The 13,833-nt window shown below is 41.8% G+C and overlaps 1 protein-coding gene across 3 annotated transcripts in view; it reads left to right on the forward strand.

Moving 5' to 3' along the window:
- The window catches only part of SVEP1 (sushi, von Willebrand factor type A, EGF and pentraxin domain containing 1), a 190,731-nt gene that overhangs the window by 38,892 nt on the left and 138,006 nt on the right, over positions 1-13,833 (forward strand). For all 3 annotated transcript variants that reach the window (XM_090038832.1, XM_090038830.1, XM_090038831.1), the window contains exon 3: positions 371-547. In XM_090038832.1, coding sequence (XP_089894958.1) covers positions 371-547 — 177 coding nt within the window. The remainder of the gene's footprint in view (positions 1-370; positions 548-13,833) is intronic.

Consider the following 13,833-nt stretch of genomic DNA (forward strand, 5'->3'; position numbering starts at 1 on the left):
TACGTAGTTGGAAACAAAGTTCCTTGCAAGTTTTTGGGTACAACCACCCAATTATAATACACATGCACAGTTAGTAATTAATTAATGTAGTTGAACATCTTATCAGTCAAAAAAAGGTGTTTGTACCCGAAAGCTTGCAAAGAACAATTTTTCCAACTGTTTAGTTAGTCTAATAAAAGATACCGCATTTAGACCAACACGGCTACATCCAACACCCCCCCCCCCCAAGACTTTGGCTTGTACATTTGTATGAACTGAAATATTTCCTCATGTTGTTGTTACCCCTAGTGAATACAGGTTTGATAAGATGTTCAGCAACATTAATTAATTACTAACTGTGCATGTGTGGTTATAATTGGTTTGCTTTCAGATCTGCCTTCTGGCAGTTACATTCAAGAAGACATATCCCATTGTTCATATCTTTGTGAGGCAAATGAAAACTGCTGCGATATCATGGCTAGCTGCAAGTGTGGCACTCACACTGGCCAATTTGAATGCATCTGTGAAAAAGGCTACTACGGTAAAGGACTACAGCATGAATGTACAGGTAAGTATCTGTTTTCATTTTTCTGAGTTTATTCATATACCTTGAATTTGAGTGTAATTGAAATTCAGTGAGGTCAGTTACAACTCTGTATCAGATCTAGGACTGAAACTGCTTTAAAATTTGTTAAAGTCAGTGGAAAAACTGCCGTTAACTGCAGTAAATTTTGGATCAGATCCTACCATATGTTAAGTGCAAATGGTCATTGTGTTAGTCATGGCAGATTGGGTACTCTTGAATTGTCCCACACTGGCTTTTACTTAACGTAGAAGAAACAGGTTTTGGTCACTAAGCAGAAACATCATCAAATCTCAGTGATTTTTGTTTTGTTTTGTTACTGCTTTTATGAACAGTCCTCCTAGGGGTGTTGAGAGAGAGAAACAATGCTATGACTGAAGAAAGCCCTTTACTGCACATCAGAGCAAAAGCATGAAAGCCTTGAATTTGGAATTCCAGATTCCAAAAAATATTGCATTAATAATTAACATCAATAATGTTAAAATAAAGACCTATATAGTTGATTGATAGATGGTGTTTTATCTGGCTAGTTATTTTTCATAACCTCTAGAAGGTTCTACCTCTAGAAGTAAGGAAGCTGATTAGGTCAGGGGTTTTCAGCCTCTTTAAACAAGTGTACCCCGTCTGTCTCAAAGTTTCAGCTCATGTACCCCTTTATATATTTGTTTCCTGTTTTTAAGGGGCAGGGTGGGGGGTATAGATTGAGGCCTCCACAGTGAGGAAGGAAGCGAGGCTGGGGCAGATGCAGGCGCTGCACAGCCAGGGCAGAGCGTGGGACACAGCCATGAGCAGCTCGTCTGGGGGGCAGGGGGGTGTGGCTCCCACTGCCGCGACCCACCCTGAGCACAGCCCAGCCCAGCCCCCCCACCAGGAACTTCCCGGCCCCAACCTACCCTCGCCCCACACACAGATCCAAGGGCACACACCCCCATCCTGGGGGTGCGTATAGCAGCAGAAGCTGCCCCCCATTCCCACGTGGCTCAGTCCCATGCCCCACCCCAGCTGAGCTGTGCCTGCCCCAGCCTCACTTCTTCCCCCATTGCTGGGACCTTGATCTGCCCCTGCCCTTCCCTTCCCACCCCTCACAACAGACTTACCAGGTGGACTCAGCTGTTCTCCATGCTGCCAGGCTGCACTCCTGGCCTCTTGCATGCTGTGCTGTCTGCATGCAGCTTTTATCTGCCACATTATTGGCCACATCAGTTCTGCGTACCCCCTACAACTCTTTCAAGTACCCTTAGGGGTACGTGTCCCCGGTTGAAACTGCTGGATTAGGTTATGGGTAATTTGTGAAATATTGTTTTCAAGTTGGGAAATACTTAATGGTAAAATCTAGATATATGGATTATGTATCTATGTTATGGGTCTAGATGGAAGTATTAGCCATTCTGTCACTCAGTCTTAATCATGAAAACACGTATGATTGCTCTTTTAATATTTTATTTATATGCTGGTTACAAGAAGCAATTACTCTGCAATTTTGCCAGAAAAATAAACTTAAGGTAGTTATTACTGATTTATCCTCAGATATTCACCTACTCTCTTCATGTGTGATCAAATTTCTTATCAGTTGTTTCTTAAAATATCCTTCTGCTGTAATTTATATACACAAGAGTAAGCTCATATTTCATCAGGGCCATGTTGATTATTCAGATAAGGTTTCCTTAATGTTATAATTCCTACCGATTTTTGGGACTTCATTTGCTCCAAGTGTGGAATGATCAGGGCACCAGTAGATCCGATGCCCAAATGTGAACATCTTCATGGGGAGCGTAAACAAGGTATAACCTGCCAAAAAGGGCTGAGGGTTGAGATGCACCTTGCAGACTAATTCAGAGATGCATAAGCTTTCCTAAGCAACATTTCACCTTGTCAGATGCTATAAAAAGGGCTTCCAGGAAGTAGGCATTCAAATAGAAATGCTTGCTGCCCCACTCCCCACCTCGGTTACACTAGTAGTAATGGATTTTAAAGCCAGGTGGTTAAGGTAATGGGGCATAATTAAGAATGGCATGAAAATTTTGGTGTGTAGCTTCACTTGTTGTCAGTGGATGTTATTAATTTCACTGACACTGTACCCGCTCACCTGAGGATCTGGTCTTTTAACTTTCAGATTTTTGTTTTCAAGTATAATTCATTCTGCCAGGTATTCTAAGGAAATACATTCTTGCTCTTAATTTGGGGGGGGGTGTTTGTTTATCTTGATTTCTTTGATTCAGCTTTGCAAGTGAGAGTGTGCTTATAGCTGCTCTCCTGTCACCCAAGTAAAATAGGACAAACGCCTTCCAACACTTTATTAATAATCCAGAAAGTAAAACATTGTTTCTAAGTACTCCAAAAGTCAAATAAGGTTCTTAGAATTGGCTATTAGAATTAAGGTCCTTTTTCATTAAAATTAAAATCCTTTGCTTTATCCTTTGTTCATAAAAGCATCTTCTGAAATGTGAATGTATGTTTTGGGTATCACTGAACAAAAGCAGTAAAAGCTTGTAACTTCGTTAAATGCATTATTAGAGACCACCAAGGGAAGTGTCAGTTCAGTAAGCACATCAACTATTATCTGTAAAACAGATGTATAAAAAAGGTTTCCTGTGTTGTGTGTAATACAAGTGATGTGCCAAATTCTTCCATCAGCCATGTGTGTGCCTCATCCAGCGAAGTTGATGAAAGCTGCACATGTGTCTGAGAAGAGAAGAGAATTGGGTCTGTTTTTATGAACATGACTTGCTTTGTTCCAGTCACTTACTCTGTTTTATATCACTTATTAGGAAAAAGAGACAAAAGGCCACATGGGCTTCTTAAAGCAAAAACAGCATATTTTGAAATCTTGTTCTGATGCACATTCCAGCATTTTTTAACATTCCCCAGCTGAGCATAACTGTGGGTTTGTAAAGTATGAGGAATCCACAGAATGCATGCTAGCTCCTCTTCTTCACAGTATCATGCACGGGAATGCTGCTGGAAGTTTACATTGATAGGACTTAGTGATCAACTGTGATTTATTGTGCTACTTTTTGTTTTTAATTTTTTAAGCTTGCTTATGATTATAGTTAATACAGAGTGTTGTGTGCATAGAGTTTTAATCAATATAGGAAATGATTCTGTGCCTGTAATGTATCTAACCTTACTTATTAAAATAATATGTGCGTGCCTTATGTTATTCTGTGGTTTAGAAACGTAGTTTAAAGTATTAGCTGTGAAGCACCAAAATAGCTATGTGAAATAATACACAGTGTTTGCTTTCCTGATTACCTGAAAATATCCTGTAGAAAGTCTCCATAAAGTAAAATGGGATCCACATGTTCAATGTGAAAGAGTAGAAATTGGCCCTAAATGTCCTCCTGTTCTTTATAGTACCGTTGATGGTGTGCCATCTGAAACAGAACAGACGGAGTGTTCTCTGGTTTACTAAACCTAATGAGGCTGGGGCGAGTCCTGCTTCACACAGGAATCCCACGCCACCCGTAAATTTCCATGACAACTGTGGAAAATAAAGCTTTTGGGATGCAAAATATAGAGAAGATAATGAGGGAAAGAAAGTGAGGTGAGACAATCTGAGAATGCCAGTGCTGAATTATACTCAAGAGGGATGTATATGTATTATGCGCGCGCGCGCACACACACACACACACACACACACACACACACTCTTTCTCTCTCTCTCTCTCTGGATGCAGGAAAAGCTGTGGACTTAATATACCTTGACTTTACTATCTCCCACAGTATTCTTGCAAGCAAGCTGAGGAAGTAGGGGCTGGATGAATGGACTGTAAGGTGGATAAGAAGCTGGCTGAATTGTTGGGCTCAATGGGTAGTAATCAATGGCTCAGTGTCTAGCTGGCAGCCAGTATTGAGTACCCCAGGAGTCAGTCCTGGGGCTGGCTTTGTTGAATATCTACACTAATGATTTGGAAAATGGAATGTATTGCACCTTCAGCAAGTTTGTGGGTGACACAAAGTTGGGGGCTGTTGTATATATGCTGGAGGATAGGGCTAGGTTTGAGTGACCTAGACAAATTAGAGAATTGGGCCCAAAAAAATCTCATGATGTTCAAGAAGGACAAGTGCAAAGTCCTGCACTTAGGACAGAAGAATTGTATGCACTGACTGGCTAAGCAGTGACTCTGCAGAAATGAACCTGGGGTTACAGTGGACAATGCGATGCATGAGAGTCAGCAGTGTGCCCTTGTTGCCAAGAAGGCTAACAGCAGATTGGGCTGCTTTAGTAGGAGCATTGCCAGCAGATCAAGGGACGTGATTTTTCCTCTCTCTTCTGCACTGCTGAGGCCACATCTAGAGTACCATGTCCAGTTTTGGGTCACTATAGAAAGGATGTGGCCAAGCTGGAGAGAGTCCAGCAAAGAGCAATGAAAATGATTCAGGAACTGGGGCACATGACTTACGAGGAAAGGCTGAGGGAACTGGGTTTTAGTCTGCAAAGGAAAAAGACTGAGGGGATTTGATAGCAGCCTTCAGCTACCGGAAGGGGGTTCCAAAAAGGATGGAGCTGGACTGTTCTGAGTGATGGCAGATGACGGAACAAGAAGCAGTGGTTTCAAGTTGCAGCAAGGGAGGATTAGGTTGGGTATTAGGAAAAACTTTCTCCCTTGGAGGGTGGTGAAGCACTGGAACAAGTAATGTAGAGAGGTGGTGGAATCTCCATCCGTGGAGGTTTTTAAGGCCTGACTTGACAAAGACCTGGCTGGAGTAATCTAGTTGGGGATGGTCCTGCTTTAGCAGGCGGTTGGACTAGATGACCTCCTGAGGTCCCTTCCAACCCTCATTTTCTATGATTCTAAGAACTGAGGGCAAGACAGCCTGAGTACAAAATGAACCCTTTTTCCTGGACACCTCCTCTTCTGGGTCAGGGGTTTTTATAGGAAAGGTTGAAGGGTCAGCTGACCCTGGCTGCCCACTCCAGTGGCAGATAATGGGTGCATGGCTAGGACCCTATGGAAAGTTTTGACCAGCTGTGTCCCACATAGATGCTGAGCTGACAAGACTGCGAACTGAGAGGAATGGCTATGATGGGAAGGCTAAAGCCCTGATTTCAAAGCCAGGGCCTGATCGTGTGTGTGTGTGTGTGTGTGTGTGTGTGTGTGTGTGTAAACACGCATACACATAGATAACATATCTGTATGTACATGCATGTACACCAGAGATGGCTACTGCCATCCCACCCTTTTTAAGCGACATTTTTTAAAGTGGATGACGACTCCTATGCAGTGGCACACAAAATGCCAGTGCATGCTGTATTTCTTTGCCTACTTTCTCTGCTCTTTCTCATGAGGTTAGGAAATATACCTTGCTGACTTTTTTTTCTTCCACCTACAATAGTGTCCTTTCCAGGGAGGCCCTCAGGGCAAATAAGATTTGATTGCACTGGTTCATCTCTCGGATGATGATACCATGCTGACATTCAGTTTGGGTGGACTTGGGTATGGGGAAAGATTGCCATGTTTTAAACCAGAATCTTCTTTTGTGTGTGTGTTTTGGTTTTTCTTATAGCATACTTTCTACTGCACAAGACATTCATGAAGATGTATGATTGACAAGGTACAGACTAGTAAACCAGATTCATAGCATATGCCAATTTAATAGTTTTTCTTCTTTTTTCTTCCACTGCTGAAGAGTAATGTATAAATAATTACTGAAGTGAAGAATTTAAATAATACCATATGGATGGACAATCCAAGAAGCTGTTTAGACTTCAGCTACATTTTTTAGCAAGAACACTTCATAATTGCAATGTGAATATGTAACAAAACAGTGGTTTTGTAAGCAAAATAGTTTTTGTTAATTAGACTTGTATGAAGCATTCCCAATAAAATCTGAAATCACATGGCATTTTAACTCTGCCAAGCTTGGAACCAAAATCAAAATCACTGATAGATCTGTTAAGTTTCAAGGACAAAGAATAATAGTCACAAACTGATTTGAAGATCGCTTCAGGCTAGACTTAAGGAAAAACTTCTTTACAAGTCAAGTTTGGAACAGGGTCCCCATAGAGGTGCTACAGTCATCCACCCTGGCGATCTTCAAAAAGCGTCTTGATGTCCATCTTGCTGGGGTCATCTGATCCCAACAGTCTTTCCTGCCCAAATGCAGGGGAGCTGGACCCAATGATCTGTAAGACTATGAAATCTAGATCCAGCTTGAGAGAACTTGTTTTGCATAGACAGCATGCAAAATTTTTGGCTTCTCAAGGTTGTGAGCATATTTCTGTTTGCATTCCTGGTGACTTTTATGAAATTCAGTGCTTATGTACTACTACTAGTTCTTTATTTGGTAGGACAGGAAGAGCCTTAATACCACTCAGGAGTTGAAATAGGCTAGCCAAAGAATGCAAGGAATCTGCTCTGGCTTCTACCACCCTCCCTCCCTTCCTTAGTTCTCTTGATAAGAGGTATCTGCTTATTACTGGATATTGGGTAGCCTTTTATTGTCATTTTTAGGCGATTCTGTAACTTTGTCTGCAGCGATTAGCAAATGGTGGAGTTGTACCGACAGGCGTTCATTATGAATTTGTCATGCTCTGGGTAAAAAATGCCCAGAGTACATGGAATACCTGGAAAATGTGAGCATGGTTAGGATTTGCAGACTTTTAAGGAGTTCTGTGTACCTGGATTTGTGACACGGAAATCCAAGAAGAACCCTGGGTAACTGGCTGAGATCTCACCAGTAAATAAAGGGGGAAAGAAGACTGGCAGGATGGGGAGATTGGAGAATGGATTATAAAAAGCTCCACCTTTACCTCAGTAGATATTCAGGCTGAATTGTCTGGTTGAGTGAAGGTTTGAGTCAGTCCACAGGGACATGGGGAGTCTGTTAAGATTTCTGTATTTGAAAATTAGATCATAATGGAGCTGTAGAGCAGACTGGACCAGTTATAACATGTGGCTACTACTGCAGTTATGTTGCACATCTTTTTGTATCATATTTTACCAAAACAACTGAATTTGTGCTATCAGCATCTCGGAGTTAAATACTCATGTATTATTTTTAAATTGGTTCTGTTGATTGGAATTTTCTCAGGCTTTGGGATTATTTTCAGTAGATTTATTCTGTATATGTTATGACTGTTCACAGAGGCTTTTACATTACCATGCTGTACTAAAAGGATCAATGATAACAGAAGGAAAGTATAAAAATGGAGAAAACACTGACCTGAATTGACAACTTAGATTTAGGATTTTAGCAATTAAAAGCTGAGAATCGGTGTCTACTCTGTACCACTACAGAGTTCGTCATTACCATTTTGTGTTCCTTGATGCTGTCTGATGTTTTCCAGACAACAATCTGAACATGACATTATGATTGAAAAGAGCAGAAAGAATGTAAATGGATGTGTCTTATGGTGGGGATATTGAAGGTTAAGATGCAGAATGAAAAAACTGATGGGATAAATTGATGGGAAGATGGGTAGAAGCTGACAAGCAATGCAGACAAGGATATACATAGGTGCTAAGTTAATTTCCATTTAAATAACCTTTGTAAAAATCATGATTTCTATTCGTGTCTTTGAATGAAAACTATCCTTATTCTTTTTAAGCCAAAATACCTATAACAGTAAAAAATACAATATTTCCTAGGGTTTTTATTTTGGTTCGGTTTTTTTGGATGGGGACATTGTTTGTTCTTATTTATATTGGATTTGTGGGGATGGAAGGCAGGGGATGTTTCTTTGCAAATAAACACGTGGATGCAAGAGCCCAACTTTTGTTGTTTTGCCTAGGAAACTCATTTACTGGTTGTCCATAATGCTGGTCTGCCTAAGATGTAAAGTAAAAAAACCCAACAAATAGAGTATGGATAAGATGCTGTGGGTTTCTCTGTAACTGAGCAGATATTGCCAGACCAAAGGAGTATTTCCAGTAAAAATTTGTGTTCTAGTAAATCATCCGTTTCAGCAAGTCTTTTATGGGAATATCAGTTCAAAGCTCATATATCATTTGTATGTGCTTTGATTTGGTAAAAGTGGCTCTAAGACCATTAAATTTGATGGGGTAGTATTTTTGCCACATTTAAGTGGTTTTTCATACCCTGCAAATGGTTCTTGGCACCAAAATTTATGTACCCTGCAACTGGCTTCATTGAAGAAAAATAAGGCATTTTATATGGTAAATGCTATTATATATATTATTTTTTGCTTGATTTTACACTTTGCAAAACTGTTATTTTTGTATTTAATGGTAGCACAGAAGGAATACATATAATATATAGCATTGTATGTGTGAAGTGGTAAAAGGAAAGATTTCATAAATTGCTGGGAAGTGTTATTTATCATAAACTCATCTGATCAGATCTCCCCAAATAAAGTCCTATAAAAGAAATGAATAGCAAATCCAATGCTTTACATGAATAGAAATGTAATAAGGAATTGGAGGGTTTTTCGGTTTGTTTTTTGTTTAGGTGTGTTGTTAATGATTAGATTACCACAGCTCAGAGGTAGGAGACCACACATACTCATTCATAAGAGAAGCACATGTGGCTCTCATCATCTTCAAGATGGAACTTTTATCCAGACATGACTTTAGACGTACTACAGTAACAACCCCTGGAACCAGATAATTAATTTAACACTATATACTGTAAATATGATGTTTTAAACACAAAGCTTAGTGCTTGGTTTGCATTACTGTGAAGAGAAAGCTTTTGTTGTAGAGAACTTTTCATTGTCTACATTTGCTGTGATTAGAGATTTCGGGGGAAGCAGCAAAATACGTGGCCCATGGTTTTGCTTATTGTGTTAATGCTAATAGGCATGTCTAGCTTCTTTAAAGCCCAAAGTCGTCAGTAGGAGTATTACATGGGTTTTGGACCTTCAAAACGAGTAAGGCTTCCAGCCTTTCCCAAGGGTTTAGAACGGGGTCTTGCCAGAACTTCTGGCGAGAGACTGTTTCAAACCCTTGGTACTCAACTTGTAAATAAGTTTTTACTTACAGATTCATAGATAGTAAGGCTGGTGAGACCTTGGAAGATCATTGGGTTCAGCCCCCTGCACCAAGTAGGAAAGATAACTTGGAGTCGGGTGACCCCAGCAAAGTGACTGTCTAATCTCCTCTTGAAGATTTCCAGGGTAGGTGATTGCACTGCCTCACCATTTACTTATGTTTTCACATTCAACTGATGATCTCTGTATGATCCTAGTATAGAAAATGAGTCATATGCAGGAGGCATATGCAGTTGCAGCTTGTTGAGGCATACTACATACCTCACCTGGGGTTTACTTCAATAGCACGTGTTAGAATAAAAGATGGAATGCATTGCCCTCTGTATTTTTTGATGTAAGAAATGCCTGTATTTTTCAGTAAAGGCAGCCTTGGGGGGAATTATGAACCACCCAGGGCTTCCTTTTACCTTGAGCTTCCCAGGTATGGCAGGATTCCAGTCCCTTTGCATTACTGGTGGTACCATTTTTAGTCTTACATTCTTAATTCAATGCTTTACTGTTGTTGTTTTTTCCTGGTGGTTTGTTTGTTTTTTTTTAATGGGTTTTGATTCTGCCAGAGGATCTGTATCTGACTTCCTTGTAGAATTGGGACTTTAATCAGGACAACCTTTTCATTGGAATAATAGTTGGTCCACTGGGATCTTAATCAAAAGCATATTACTGTACAACTTTTCATTTACCCTTGAAAACTGTGTAACTTCAAGTATTTTGTACATATTAGAACCATAAATATGTTGCTGGTAGTTTTTAAAGGTGGCCCTGAACTGATGCTGGTATCTCAAATTGAAAACGAATATTTTGATAGTCTTAGAAGGATTAAGTAGATTTTATCTTAAAGGAAGAAAAATTAGTGCTATGAAAGGAGGGCACTGGAAGTAAAATAACAAAGCAATCACTTATGTGTGGTCAAGTGCAGTGAGGGGGAAGGTCAAAAAATTTAACAAACATGTTTTAATTTACTGCCTTTTCTGTTATGCCTCCCCAAGGCTGTGAACCAGCGAAGTTCTTAAACATAGGGTATACTCTGAGTACATAAGAGTTCCCACATTGAAGTCAGTAATGTGGCTGCTCATACTCAGAGTTAAGTGAATATTTAAGTGCTTTGCTGGTTCAGCTACCTAAAGTCTTCAGAGGTATGAGTTGCTGAGTAACATCAGTTCAGATAAGCAGTCTTGGAGTCCTTTGCATCACTGATGTTACACAAGAAACCTTTTATGATTGAGATAATTTATTCAGTTTTGAATACAGCACTCCAAAAGTATAGTAGAACTCAGATATGTTGTAGGATTAGGTTCCTTCACAGTGAAGACGAGGGCTTGCAAGCTAGGTAGAGATATATACAAAGTCACAGCCAACAGCTGTACAGGACTGCTGAGAAGCTCCAGCTGTTTGCTGCAGCTTTTTTATTTCAAAGGGCATGTTTTGAAACTTCAGCCACACCTTGTAGGATGTGAGTCTGTGCCAGATGAATCCACTGGGTTTGGCTTGCCACACAGAGAACAAAGCTAGACCACTAAAAAGGCCACCCCTTCTTTCATGAAGATGGGTTTTTGTATGCGTCTGTCTCATTCACACATGACATTTATCAAATATTAATTGGTTTTGCTTTGTTTCAGTGTGTTGCTCTCTTGATGCTGATGGCAAAAGCTAAGAATAAATAAATAAAATACTTTTACAGAAGTATGAATGTAGCAGGAGTCTTACTTTCAGAGCCGCTCTGGGCGTGGGGCTCCGCCCTTCTGCAGTGGGCCAACCTCCTGCTTACTCTCGCCTGCCATGCCTTGATCTTACTTGTGATTGATAGATGATCTGAATCAGCAGGAGGCTGCCCGTTTATATATGCCCCGAAGACAGGGGGCGCTGTCTGCGGCGCCTTTTCCTCCCCTACACCGCAGCCCATGCCTCGCGGATGTTGTTGGCATGACCTAACCTGGGCCATGTTCCTAAGTCTCAACCCTTCTTTCATTCTTGGGGCTCCTTGCTGCCCCTCCTCACTCTTGGGATCCTTGCTGCCCCCTGGCTCTGAGGCTCCTCACTGCCCCCTTCAGCTCCGGGGTCTCTCGTCCTCCTGCCTCCAGGCTCCTCACTGCCCCCTTTTTACTCTGGGGCACCTGGCTGCCCCCCTCGCTCGGGTTCCTGGCTGCCCCCCTCGCTCGGGGCAGCCTAACTGCCCTCCTGGCCTTCTGCCTGGGCTTAAGAAGGGCTAAGCTCCGCCCCTTCCTGGCTCTAGGTTTTCCCCAGTTGCTAGGGATACCAGCACCTGCACAGTCCTGGTGGCTGGCAGTTGTACTTTTCCCTTCCTGCCACTAGGGGTCTCTCCTGAGCCCTTTCTGCTCTCAGTCGCAGGGCACCTGAGAGCTCTGCGACGATGAATAACCAGGTTAAACTTGAATTTGTCACCTTTAAAACAGAAGACAAAACCTTTCATCACCAGGTCAGTGACTTGGGTAACCAAGCATTAGACCCAGTCCTTACCTGCTGTAAATGAATGCAGCTCTGTTAATATAAATGGAGTTGCATGTATTTACAGCAGCTAAAAATTAACAGCTAGGCAGCTCCAATATTGTTCTATGAGCATAAAAGAAACCTACTGAGCATAACCCAAAAATAAATTAATACAAGGCTTGTAATGTTCAAACAAAGGGTATTGCCTGAGAAATGCCGGTCATCACTCATGAAAGTTTTCCATCTTAATTTAGGGTGTAGTTTGCTGCTTCACCGAAAAAAATTGAGAACATAAAAACATATTCTCTCTGACTCTTCATTTTATGTATGTCTCCATTTTCAGACTAATGTTTTTACATATGTAGTTGACAGATAGATTTGGTCATTACAAAGTGACATGCATTGTAATATCATATTGTCAGACCTCTTGTCAGGTTGCCTTCTCTGTAGACTGTAACAGCAGGGTGTATTTTCTAATTTATCTTTTAATCATTGTCATGTTTGGGTGTGCTCACAAAGCAGAACTGAATTGAAAGAAAAGTTCAGTGGCAACAGTAAAAGCACAAAAGTAGGAGAATTTACAGGTTTGGAGAGAGCACAGACATCTACCCCTACAGCATGAAGTCACCATAAAAATTCATGGCTGTCCTGTTAACTCAAAGACACATGCATACATTTTATTTTTAAATTTCCAAATAGAAGCCACACAGCTTTACAGGAGAGCATAATTGGTTACTTACTGTTTATTTCTTCTTTTTCTCATCCATAGTTTCACTCTAATTGCCACCCTGCTACACACCCTTGTTCTAACTCATCAAAGCTGTGAAACTCTCGAATATTCTGTGTTTATAAAGCCCAGTAAACTAGGACTCCATCTCAGGAGATGGATAAACATTACACCTGTAGCAATACAAATATCCTTGTAACCCTACAAAAATGGTGTCGCCACATTTACACCTGTAGAGCCACGAAAATGGCAGGTCCTCCACAAAAAAGTTCCTGATTCAAACAGACAAGGTTCTTTGCAGACATTTCTCTGCAGTGTTAAATTTTGTAGTGCCATGTACAACGTGTCTGGCTAGATGTAGTGCTACCAGGGGACTCATAGTTTCATAGTTTCTAGGGTCGGAAGGGACCTGAGCAGATCATCTAGTCCGACCCCCTGCCATGGCAGGAAAGAATACTGGGGTCAAACGACCCCAGCAAGGTGTTCATCTAACCTCCTCTTAAACACCCCCAGGGTAGGAGCCTGCACCACTTCTCTTGGAAGTTGGTTCCAGACCCTAGCCTCCCTGACCGTGAAGTAGTGCCTCCTGATATCTAACCTAAACCTACCCTCTGTCAGCTTGTGACCATTATTCCTGGTCACTCCTGGTGGTGCTCGGGGGAACAGGGACTCCCCCAATGCCTGCTGATCCCCCCTGACTAGTTTATAACAGGCCACAAGATCCCCCCTCAGCCTTCTCTTTTGGAGGCTGAACAGGTTCAGGTCCCGTAGCCTCTCATAGGGCCTGCCCTGCTGTCCCCTGATCATGTGAGTGGCCCTCCTCTGGACCCTCTCCATGCTGTCGACATCCCTCTTGAAGTGTGGCGCCCAGAACTGGACGCAGTACTCCAACTGCGGCCTGAGCAGTGCCGCATAGAGGGGGAGGATCACCTCCTTGGATCTGGTCGAGATGCATCTGTGGATGCATGACAAGGTACGGTTGGCCTTCCTAACTGCCTCCCCACACTGCCAGCCCATGTTCATCTTGGAGTCAGTGATGACCCCAAGATCCTTTTCCGCCTCTGTGCTGACAGGAGGGGAGTTCCCTAACCTGTAGGTATGGTGCCGGTTGTTCCTCCCGAGGTGCATCACCTTGCACTTGTCTGT

Source organism: Crocodylus siamensis, chromosome 3 (assembly GCF_052110815.1).
Source record: "Crocodylus siamensis isolate JL-2025a chromosome 3, ASM5211081v1, whole genome shotgun sequence".
Lineage (NCBI taxonomy): Eukaryota > Metazoa > Chordata > Crocodylia > Crocodylidae > Crocodylus > Crocodylus siamensis.